We start from the raw sequence: 12,310 nt of genomic DNA on the forward strand, positions 1-12,310 counted from the left end.
ACAGGTCCCTCTTGTCAGCCGGTCCCTAGGCATTACTAAGCCTGATTAATAATTATGGGGAAATGGTGGGAGCACTAGACAAGCACTAGGCTGCCATGTAATTATAGTGCCCTCTGAGCAGAAGAGAAAGGCGGGTGGGAAAAGGGTTTTACATTTGCTATGTTTTACATTTGAACAAACTATTAAAATATGAGGGAGAACAACAAGTTCAAAACAAGTCAGGATTTCTCTGAATGTGCAAGTCACACAGGATGGTTTGTGTATCAGCTATTGAGCTGGAGGGGTTCTGTGGTTTGGGGTTGCACTTCCTTCTTTGTAAGTCTGGAGTTTGCAAAACTAGGCAGATTATTTGAATCATCAAAATTCAGTGGAAGGGATAGCTCAGTGGTTTGAGCATTGACCTCCTCAACTCAGGGTTGTGAGTTAAGGGGACCATTTAGGGATCTGGAGCAAAAACCTGTCTGGGGATGGGTCCTGCTTTGAGCAGGGAGTTGGACTAGATGACCTCCTGAGATCCCTTCCAACCCTGATATTCTTTAAAAAAAAAAGATTTGGGAGTTTGCTCCATCTCTGCAACAGACAAATCAAGGTGGTTTGAGTTTGATTCTGTAAAAACTGGTCATTGGAGAGTTGCCAAATCAGAAGCTGGGGTGGTTCTGATATAGGAACCAATTTGCTACTCTTTCATATGAACCGCCCCCCACCCCCAAATTCAGTGGGAGGTGGAAGAGGGAGGAACTGGCAACATTGGTTTTGCCCCATCTCTGAGGGGAGGCGGTATTTCTAACAGAGCTGGTTGAAAATGTTTGACTAAAGATTGTTGTTGTACTTCAATGGGGATTTTGTCAAAAAATGAAGTTTTGGATGGCCAGCGTTTGTGTGTGTGTGTGGGGGGGGGGGGGGAGGTGTTAAAGGGAAGAAAATACACCCTTTCCTGCCCAGCGCCAGCACACAATTTGTTCAGTGGGGGGGCGGATCTGCTACAGCCAGGTCTCTGCCTCTGCCGTGTTGTCTGAAGCCCTGGGGAAGCTCATGAAAGATGCTGGGGGACGGTGCGCGGCTAGCCCGGGATAACAGACCTGTCACCCCACGAGGGAGCTGGGTTTGCTGCTGCATCCGCCTTGCTGCACCCAGCAGGCCAGCTCCAGGGCAGGGGAGGAGGCCACGTTCCCCTTCTCCACGTGATCCCTCCGGGGCGGGTCTGGCCCTTGGTCCCCGGTAGCGCGTAGAGCTGGGGGAGGGAGGCCGCTGCTGCTGCTGCCCTTGCCGGACTATCTCCGCGCCGCCCGGTCCAGCTCGGCTGCCCCAGCAGCGGGGCTGTGTGGAGCCGCCGCCCGCAGGCATGGGGCGCTTAGCATGGTGCCTTTTCCCCGTCCTCCTGCTCTGCCAGCTCCGGGAGTCGCTGGCCGACACCCCGGCCAACTGCAGCTTTGCGGACCTGGAGGGCACCTGGGTCTTCCAGGTGGGGAAGGGGGGCCAGAACCGACACATTAACTGCTCCGAGATGGGTAAGTGCTGGGGGGCATTTATTCCCCCCCCCTTTATTTTCTTTCTCCGCCTGGTTTTCTCTTTCATTTTTCTTTTCCCCCCCTCTGATCAGCACGATAATCAGCTTGTGACAATCTCAGACAAACACGCGTTAGTTAAAATCCTTTTTAAAACGAACAAAAAAAAGCCCCCTTGGTGAGGTCCCTTAAGAGTGTTGGCAAAACACGTTCTTTTCCCCCTGGCTTTTTTAAAACCATGGGGCATGTCTGATCCACTCCTGTTTGAACAGATTCTTTCCCCCCCCCCTCCAAAATCTGCCCCCCTAATTCATTTAGTGGGAAACTAAAACCACACGGGATATTTTTGTAAAAGGGATTGTCTGGATTACATGACCCTTGGACCCCGTAAGAACTCCGTGGAAACTTGTGCATTTGTTTCTTCTCTTTAAATTACTTCTTTCTGGTTAATTTTCAGCTGGCCTGTTCTTAGGAAATTCCCACTCTGATGTATCAATTCAGATATCAAAAGAGGAAGTAGAATGAGAAATTGGGTGTTAGCCCCGCAATTCTGTAGGGAACTGAATGTGAGCTGTAAAAACTGTTTCAGAACTTTTCTCTTCCACATACAGGCATTTTTATTCTGTTACTAAGCAGCAATATGTTATGACAAATTCAGGAGGTTAGGAGGATGGGAATAGGGGCTAATAATGGAATTTCCCTCCCGTCTCACCATGTGATGCTAAAGGGCACATTGGTTACAAGTAAATCAAGCCTACAAATTTGAGTAATTTGTGGTTTATAAGACTTGTAACTTTAAATAGGAAAGTTACATCTGATTTCATTTTACTTGTCTTTTTGACCTTGCTTATGTCAGGAACAAGACTTTGCTACTTTTGTGTTTAAAAAGTGGTTGCAGTTAGTCTTGGATGCCTTTTCTAATAGGGGCATGGGCATGGATTCATAAAGATATTTAAAGTCTCTAACCCCCAGATTTAGGCACCTAATTCCCATTTTTAGAAGCCACTGTGATCTACAAAACTCCTGCTTGACTGCAGCTTAACCCTGTAGGTGCTTAAATTTGCTTGGCACCTACATTTTTGCAGTAAAGTGTGCCTGACCCTGCCTCTGGGCATACACCCTGCTGCCTCACTCTAGGGGTATTCTACACTTTGAGCTGAGTGTGTGATTGATTCCCAGCTCGAGAAGGCACACATGCCAGCTCTCCTCAAACTACTGGACTAAAAATGGTTGCTGTAGTGCAAGCAGTGGGAGGGGCTAACCACCCCAGCTAGGGCCCATCACAGATTCTCCTAGCCCCGCCCACCTCTTGTGCTGCCACAGTTCTGCTTTATTGTTAGCATGGGTATATCTCCTCAATCAAGGAATCACACCCAATCTCAAAGTGTAAATATGCCCGGACTCCTAAGCCCCAGAGCGATCCACAGAGCAGGGAGCTGCCTTAGAATCATAGAACCATAGGGTTAGAAGGGTTAGAGACCACAAGGGTCATCTAGGATAACCCCTGCCAAGATGCAGGATTTGTTGGGTTTAAACCATCCAAGACAGGTGGCTATCCAGCTTCCTTTTGAAAATCTCCAGTGAAGAAGCTTCCACAACCGCCCTAGGCAGTCTGTTCCATTGTCCTACAGGTTTTACAGTTAGGACGTTTTTCCTGAGATTTAATCTAAATCTGCTATGCTGTAGTTTGAATCCATTGCCTCTTGTCCTGCCCTGCGACCTGCCAGGTAGCCAATCTCTGTTCAAATCCCTTCTTACCTGGCAGACGAGGGACTTGTAATGAGGGTCTCCCACATCCCAGGCGAGTACTTTAGCCACTGGCCTAAATGTTTTGTGTGGGGTTCAGCCTCTAAGTGCACCTACTGGATTGCGTCCTATACTCACAAGTTAGGCAGAGGAATAACTGTCTTTCCCTGGTTTCAGACCAGAGATAGGCAGCTCCTACAGCTGGGGCTTAGGTGCCTCTCTCTGAAAGGGTGGGTCTTGGACACACTCCTGTCATTGACATCTCCCGTTGGCTAGTTTAGGCATCTCCCTGCCCAGCTTGCTACAGTTTGTGGATCACATTCTAAGGCACTTGTCTCTCATCATGCATTGTTTGGGGAGCCTAGGTGCCTAACTCAGACTGTGACTTTTAGGCATCTAAAAGTCAGTCACTGCAGTGGATCCGGGCCAGGGACCTTTTCTTTTAAAACAGTTACAGTGGTTTGGAACATGGCTATGTGCAAATCTGATTGCCGCCCCATATTTAAAAATGGTTTCAAAAATATTTTAAATGTCCTTTGTGGATGTGAATTTAATCAAGTGCCATTGGTGAAACTGTCCAACAGGTGCCTTCTCCCCTGGCCCAGTATGGGGAATGCACAAAAGTCATCTAAAATTGGGCCTCTTTCTCATATTGCCCCGTGGTAGTTTTATTCGGCATCTCCCTGCCCTAAATTCCATTCTCTGCTTCCACTCACTCCACCATCCATTCTCTGCATTTCACTCATCTGCCTCCATAAATTTTTATTAGAGAATATTTAAAAATAAACGGTATCTACAGGGAAGGGAGGTGGGAGAGAACTGGCCTGAGGAGAAGTCATTTTCTCTTTCATATTTTTCTGGGTTGACCATCTTTTATTTTCAATGGTGCTCTGCTGCTTCTCTTGCCCAGAGTTGAGATTTTAGTTGTGGGAAGCAAGCTTGGAGGAGGGATTCTGAGGCGAGGAAGGGTGCCCCTGTTGGAACTGCCATGCAATGTCTGTTCTAGGCTGCATGGCACTAAATGGCAGAGCAGTGATAATACCTAGCGACAGATGTGTGTGAAGAAGCCACTTCCAGCTTTGCTGTGATGGGGCCAATCATTTCACTGCTATTAATATCCAGAGTTAGGGAAGCTTGTGTAATAGATTCCACTTCAGTAAAATAAACCTATTCCTGCAACAGGTGCTCAGTACTTCTAACATGCCAAACCCAGATATATAAAAACCATAAGGCTCTGAAAGAAGTCTAGTGCACCAACAGGAAAAATATATCAAGCAAAAAACTGATCCTGATAAAAGTTTATCTGCCAATTTAGTGCTTTCTGTGTGTCACATGAGACATATTTTACACAGCAGCCCTAATGCCAGTATTTTATTTTCAAGTCTGGTAGTGTAACTTCGTAAGTGGCACAGTAAATTTCTGCTTTAACCCATCCATGTAAAAACTCTCATCTCTGCAGGACCTGTGCAAAAAAAAGTAGTTGTGACTCTTCAGAAGGTGGCTGTAGCTCAAGATGATCTGGGCAATTTTGGCTTCTTCACCATAATTTATAATCAAGGCTTTGAAGTTGTAATAAATGATTACAAATGGTTTGCATTTTTTAAGGTAAGTTTTAATTTTTGTTACATTTGTCTTCCCCCTTCCCCACCCGCCCAAAATCTGTCTGGACTCTGGTTTCTCTTCATAGCAATGTAGGGTGACCAGATGTCCCGATTTTATAGGGACAGTACCGATTTTTGGGTCTTTTTCTTATATAGGCTCTTATTACCCCCACCCCCGTCCCGATTTTTCACATTTGCTGTCTGGTCATCCTATAGCAATGTTGCCTAGTGGCTAGAATATGGCACTGGGACTCAAGAGACCTGAGTTCCATTCTTGACTCTGCCACTGGACTGCTGGTTGACCTTGAGCAACTTACTTCACCTAACTGTGCATCCTGTCCTCCCTCTTTGAAAGGGGAGTAACGGTACTGGCCGCCTTTCAGATCTACTTATGAAAAGCACAATATAAGGACTTCTAAGTATCTTTATATTAAAAAAACCCCTCAAACTATTCACCAGTGAAGGGTGTGGATTGCTGAACCAGACATTCTTGCTGAGCCAGCTATATTATGACAGGTTTCAGAGTAGCAGCCGTGTCACTCTTTTGTTTTGCCTTTGTTCTGATGAAAAGGAATGACAGTCTTTCATAGGGAAAATACTTTCCTGAGGGACTGATAGGATCTTGTCCAGAATGACAAATTTGGGTGTGGTTACTTTCCTAACTGAATGGGGAAACCAACATCAACTGGGCTGATGTCTTTGGATTGGTACTGATCAGCCTAGCACTCCAGGGCCTGAAATGAAGTATTAGTATAGACAAAATTTGTTCCTCTCTTGATTTTAAATAACGTAGTGGCTATTTTGTTGTATTTAGACCAAAATACTCTGTATTTAACTATTAGGGGGTAGCCGTGTTAGTCTGTATCTACAAAAACAACAAGGAGTCTGGTGGCACCTTAAAGACTAACAGATTTATTTGGGCATAAGCTTTCGTGGGTAAAAACCTCAGAGAAGTGAGGTTTTTACCCACGAAAGCTTATGCCCAAATAAATCTGTTAGTCTTTAAGGTGCCACCAGACTCCTTGTTGTTTTTGTATTTAACTATAAATTAAACTAAAAGTAAATGGGATCCAAAACAGTCCTTTTGTTTCTTTGATTCTTTATCATGAATAAAAGACAGCCTCAATTTTTGTTTTTTTTTAAATAGCCTTTACGCATTGCAAATAGCCCTCCTTTTGAGAGAGGGCCTTGGTAGGCGCTTTAGGGCTTCTCTGCATAGGGAAATTATTCCAGAATAAAGGCAGGGTGTGAATTTTAAGTGCAGTAGCTATTCTGGAATAGCCCCCCTCCCCTCCCCCTCATGGATATTCTTATTCCAGAATAAAAAGTGCCTTTTTCTGATTTAGCTTAATCTGCTTCCAAAGTGGGTTACACAAAATCAGAAAAAAGATATTCCAGAATAGCTATTCTGGCTAATTTCGCCATCTGGACAAATCCTTTTTAGAGGTGAATAATGTCACATGAGAGTGTAAACTGAGTTGCAGCTTCACACACACACACACCCCTTTCCCCCAGCAGGGTGGAAGGACCACAGCTAGGGGTGAAGAGTGAGGGGCAGCTTGGAAGACAGCTTCATGCTGCTTCATTATGCAAGTCTGACAGTGAGGGAAGTAAAGCTCTCTGATGAGCTAATCTGGATTCTCCATCACTTGACCTCTTTAAATCAAGACTGGATATCTTTTTTCAAAAAGATATGCTATAGCTTAACCAGAATGTATGGTCTTGAGGCAGGTATTACTGGGTGAGGTTCTCTGGCCTGTATATGCAGGTCTTCAGATTAGACCAGGGGTCGGCAACCTTTCAGAAGTGGTGTGCCGAGTCTTCATTTATTCACTCTAATTTAAGGTTTTGCGTGCCAATAATACATTTTAACGTTTTTAGAAGGTCTCTTTCTATAAGTCTATAATATATAACTAAACTATTGTTGTATGTAAAGTAAATAAGGTTTTTAAAATGTTTAAGAAGCTTCATTTAAAATTAAATTAAAATGCAGAGCCCCCCCCCGTTCCCCCCCCCCGACCGGTGGCCAGGACCCGGGCAGTGTGAGTGCCACTGAAAATCAGCTCGCGTGCCGCCTTCGGCACACGTGCCATAGGTTGCCTACCCGTGGATTAGACTATCATAATGGTCCCATCTGGCCTTGAAATCTATGAAATTTTAAAGATTATAAAGTAGGAAAGAATGAGATCTAGTTATGTTTGCTTTGCATTGCAGTTCACCTGGGACAATGCAAAGGTAAATCCTTAAATGAATTTTAATTACTTCAAGGCACTACGTATCCCACCATGAATTATGAATTGTTGCCGTTACTAGGGTAATGGAGCCCAGTGTATTGGCTTGTTTTCTTTCACGCACCTAGGACGGAACTATTAATTCCACCTGCCAGAATTGAACATAATAGTGTTACTTTCCTTGACAGACACGCTTAGGGGAAATACTAGACCAACACAGACAGTGGGATCCTTAGGCTGATGTCTTTCACATTAAATGTGAAGAGTTACTTCAAGAGCCAATAAAGTGAGCAGTTGAGACAAATGTCAGTTATCAAGTTACATCTTGATAAACTGTAGAAACAGCAAGTGGCTTCTGAAAGAAATGTAAACAAGTTGCATTTCGACAGGCTCCCCTGGTGCTGGGTAACAGTGCTGCTCCAGTAGCATTCACAAGAGATTAAACTTGGCTCTTGTGAAATCAAAGTTCATTTGGAGAGCACTAACTGAGTCAAGGTACCATGGAGGTCAGACTGATAAAAACACCAATCTGACCTATTCTTATATGTTTGTGAAAGCTGGTTTAGTGCCTTGAAATGTGGTGGTAACTGCTACCTAATGAGTATTCTGACTATGCCTCAAATGTTTGCATGAACAAGGAAGAATGAAGCTGTTTGAGATTCAGAGGAAAAAATCTGAGACTCCCTACTGCATGGCAATTTGATCCATTCCTGGTTTTGCGGATGTTGTTAGTAGTTAGAGACATAAGGTGCTTATTGAATAGGTAGGCTATTCGACCACTGTTGATTACTAATGTTTCAGACTCCTTCAGCAGGACATACCTGGGTTAAAGTCTTCGTTCTTACAAACATTAGGTGGGACTATTTGAGTTGATCATTAAGCAAATTATAACCAACTTGCATTTCAGAATAAGTCCCATTCTCATTTGGATTCCGTAAAGGCAATTATTGAGACAGTTTATAAAAGAAAGGCAAAGATCGTTTTGGAAACCATGAGTAAATAGTACAGATGCTTAGCCTATGTTTGCACTAGCACTTTTGTCGATAAAACTTATGTCACTCAGAGGTGTGAAAAAACACCCCCCCCCCCCAATCGACATAAATTCCACAGACAGAAGCGCCAGTGTGACAGCGCTATGTCTACAGGAGAACTCTCTCCTGCCGACATAGCTACCGCCTCTCGTTGGGGGTGGTTTAATTTACAACCTAGAGCAGCTATACGGAGACCTTAGGGCTTGGCTACACTTGCAAGTTAGAGCGTATTAAAGCAGCCCCGGGCGCCTTAGCTCCCGACCCGTCCACACTGGCAAGGCACTTAGCGTGCCTGGACTCTGCAGCTGGAGCGCTCCTGGTAATCCGCCTCCACCAGAAGCATAACGCTTGCTGTGCCTCGTCTGAAACACCCCAGCGTCAGTGTGAACGAGGTGGTGCGTTACTGTGCTTTGATCGGCCTCCGGAAATGTCCCATAACCCCCTTAAGTCAAGTGGCCACTCTTGTCATTGTTTTGGAATCATAACCCCTTTCAAAGCTCCGTTTCTGACAGCGGGCATGCTTATCTGCTCCGGGACAAAGCAAGCCATTAGTGTGGAATGTTGATTGCTGTGAGTGTGTGTGAGAGAGGTGTTTGTGTGTGTGTGTGTGTGGGGGGGGAGGGGTCTGAACTTACAAGACAGCATGCTGACACTCTCAGCACCCCAAAAAGCCACTCTCTCTCCCCCCACATACACAACACACTCCCTGTCACACTCCACCCCACCCCCCGCATTAGAAAAGCATATTGCAGCCACTTGAACGCTGGGCTAGCTACCACAATGCACTGCTCTTTGTTGCGTTATAAGAGCTGCTAATGTAGCCACTCCAGTGCACTTCCGGCTGAGAGTGTAAACACTCCGCAGCATTTTCCCTGCTGTGGTCTCCAAAAGCTGGTTTAATCCCATCGTTCTACATCTGCAAGTGTAGCCATGCCCTTACAGCGATGCAGCTGCAGCCGTACAGCTGTGTCACTGTAAGCTCTCTAGTGTAGACATAGCCTTAGGCTTGGTCTACACTTACCCCCCAAGTCGAAGTAAGGTACGCAAATTCAGCTACGTGAATAACGTAGCTGAATTCGACATACCTTACTTCGAACTTACCGCGGTTCAGACGCGGTCCACACGCGGCAGGCAGGCTCCCCCGTCGACTCCGCGGTACTCCTCTCGTCTAGCTGGAGTACCGCAGTCGACGGCGAGCGCTTCCTGGTTCGATTTATCACGTCCACACCAGACGCGATAAATCGAACCCGGAACTTCGATCCCCAGCCGCCGAACTAGCGCGGCAGTGTGGACATACCCTTAGTGTTCACAACTCCTGATGCAGCTTTTTCTAAGGGCTAGACAAGAGTTTGCAGTTTCTACAGTGGTTGAACAAGGGAAGAGGTTGTGTTTCTATTTCATGGCTGCAAGTTGGAAGTTAAGATGCTGAGGGATATAAACTTGTTGCATGCTTTGGGGGAAAGCATGTCTCTCCTGTAAATTTGCAGATCAGTGAATCATAGCTTTAGTCTGTTTCATATCTAAAGCTATCTGGGCCATTCTCATCTGATGTAAATTGGCATAGCTCCCTTGAAATCAATGGAGGTACATTAGTTAGCAACAGCTGATGATCTGGTCCACTTATCTTCTACTGTAAAATCTTTAGGGAAAGGACTACCTGACTCTTAACTTCACAGTGCCAGGCACACTACTTACCTATTCTAAAATATTCAGGACGTTCCAAGTTGAAATGCAAAATATTATTTTAACATTGATCCTTAGAAGTGTTTAGATATAACTGAAAATAAAAGGTGACCCGGAGATAGGGTTTGTGCCATTTTTAGCTTTAAAAGTTGAGACTCTTTGTTTGTTTTTGTGCTACCCTGGAAATGCCAGGAATGTCAAGTCTTGTCTTCTTTGTCTTTGTGGAGGATCCAGAGATGTGGATCCAGCTCTTAATTGAACAGGGAATGAGTGTTGAGTGTTTAGCAAGAGCTTTCATTCTCTTCAATAACTGCATCAGCTCAATGCAACCCACCAGTTAGTATTACTGCCCCCCACCCTGGGGTGCTGGAATAATTTGTGTAGTGGGGGTGCTGAGAGCCATTGAACCAAACTGTAAACCTGGCATATAATGGAAACCACTTCAAGCCAGAGGGGTGCAGAAGCACCCCCAGCACCCCTAGTTCCAGCACCTATCCAGAGAGGATGAGTTATTACAGTGTGAAAGAAAAAATCACTTCCCCTGTTGGCTTGCTTTAGTTGCTTGGTATCAGTAGTAACTAGTAGAATGATATTCATCAGTACAAAGTTCTGCAGGTAAAATAGGATAAACAAGAACTCAATTTCTAATGAAAAACAAACAAAACGTTAGTCAGCATAAAGCAGCAAGAAGAGGCACAAAGGAACTTTTTTTTCTTTTGCAGATCAGCTTTTAGCCTTCCCTGTTTAGAATGCAGGGTGGTAACAAAGGCAATGTCTACACTGGCAATTGAATGACAAAACGTTTGTCTTTCAGAGGTGTTAACCCCTCCGCCCCCTGAAAGAAAAAAGTTTTGCCGTAACAAGTGCCAGTGTAAACAGCGCGTTGTCAGCAGGTGCATTCTCCTGCTGACAACGCAAATGCCGTTCGTTGGGGGTAGAAGTTTTTTGTTATCAGGAGAGCCAACAAACAACGGCTACACTACGCGACTTAGAGGCTCGGCTGTGGTGGCACAGCCATGTCGCTAAAAGCTGTGTAGTGTAGACATAGCCTCTGTCTTGCTGGGATTATCTCGAAGAGCAAGGGTAAATATTAGAAATATCAGTGCAAGGAGCCAATTTTCCTGGCAAAAACTTATTTCTAAATATCTCTCTACTATTTGAAAACCTTTTACTTTAGTCAATACAAGTAAATGCTTGGTAGACTATCAAAATGCACTTCACCCTAACTTTGGAACCTCATAGCTAATTGGCAGGGCAGAAATTATTCTCTTAACATTACAAGATCATTCTTCCTCTGAGTTCTTCCCTTTGGTTTCTCTTGTTTTCTGCAGGATTATCATTGCTTTACGCATGGAAGGGCTGCAGAGGGAAACTTGAGTAGAAGAGTTAACTAAACTAGAAGCAGAAGTTCAAATAAAACATACATTGACCCTTGAGTCTACTAACGGCCCATGATAAAGGGGTGGGATTAGAAATTAAATGCCCCGCAAAACTAGTTTTGAAACCAAAGTTAGGTTTAATTGTCCCTTATGTTCCTATTCATGTCGTAAAATTCACTATATCAGCAGATCTAACTATAGAAGCTCCATGATATTGCTAAAACACACTTTGGTCTTGAAATTATAGATGGCACGAAACAGAATCTTTACTGTCTTTATACAGTGCAACCATCATGTCCGTAACCAGGGGCCTGGACACTTTTATTTTACAGTGTATACAGGATGTTTGAGCTCACACTGTTTTTATATATATATTTTATATATGTTTTATATATGTTTTATATATATACTATTTCACATATCATGCCAGCAGACATTATAACTCTAAAGTGTGAAGATGGTCATGTTTCCTCACCCCTTAAGTTAAGTTTGCCACTATTCATCTTGAAGAAATTGCAGAGTTGAGTGTCAGAAGAGCAATACACCAACATGAAGGCTGCCTCGCCACTGTTCCATGGACATCTCTGTGTTAGCTGGTTTAAGGCTTTGCAGCAAAGTCAAATGAGTTTGTTTTTAGTGTTCCTTTGACAAGCTAAGCTGTAACCTTGCTAGAAGTACAGGATTGAGCCTAGGATTGGTCTCAGTACCGAGGCCTTTTCTACACTGCAGATTTACCCTGGTTTCAGCCACACGTGTCAGACGTGGGGGTGGTGAGGGGGAGGAGAGATTATCAGACATCTGCCTACAGCAGGGTTCTTAAACCTTTCTCTAATGCATCTAGTACTGGCCACTGTCAGAGACAGGATACTGGACTAGATGGACTGGGTTATGATCCAGAATGACAATTCCTGTGTTCCCCCTAGTGTACACAGAGTAAACTGCTACTAACTGCAGTTTGTACTGGGGTAAGTCATTTAACCTTTAGCTCTTGCTCTTTTTCTGTAAACTGGGCATAATATTTATCTAACTCAGTAGTAGTAGAAGTGTTGTGAGCTTCTGTACAATGGTTATGACAGGGTATTATGCCTTAAGGATAAATATATGAAAAGTCTGACCTTAATACATGTCTGCTAT

The 12,310-nt window shown here is 44.3% G+C and overlaps 1 protein-coding gene across 1 annotated transcript in view; it reads left to right on the top strand.

Annotated features, from left to right (window-relative positions):
* Window positions 1-1,240: 1,240 nt before the first annotated feature.
* The window catches only part of CTSC (cathepsin C), a 38,422-nt gene continuing 27,352 nt past the window's right edge, over window positions 1,241-12,310 (top strand). Inside the window, exons 1-2 of the mRNA XM_065406280.1 lie at window positions 1,241-1,508; window positions 4,711-4,856. Of these exons, the coding sequence (XP_065262352.1) occupies window positions 1,343-1,508; window positions 4,711-4,856 (312 nt within the window). The 5' untranslated portion in view covers window positions 1,241-1,342. The remainder of the gene's footprint in view (window positions 1,509-4,710; window positions 4,857-12,310) is intronic.

Source organism: Emys orbicularis, chromosome 1, assembly GCF_028017835.1.
Source record: "Emys orbicularis isolate rEmyOrb1 chromosome 1, rEmyOrb1.hap1, whole genome shotgun sequence".
NCBI classification, from domain to species: domain Eukaryota; kingdom Metazoa; phylum Chordata; order Testudines; family Emydidae; genus Emys; species Emys orbicularis.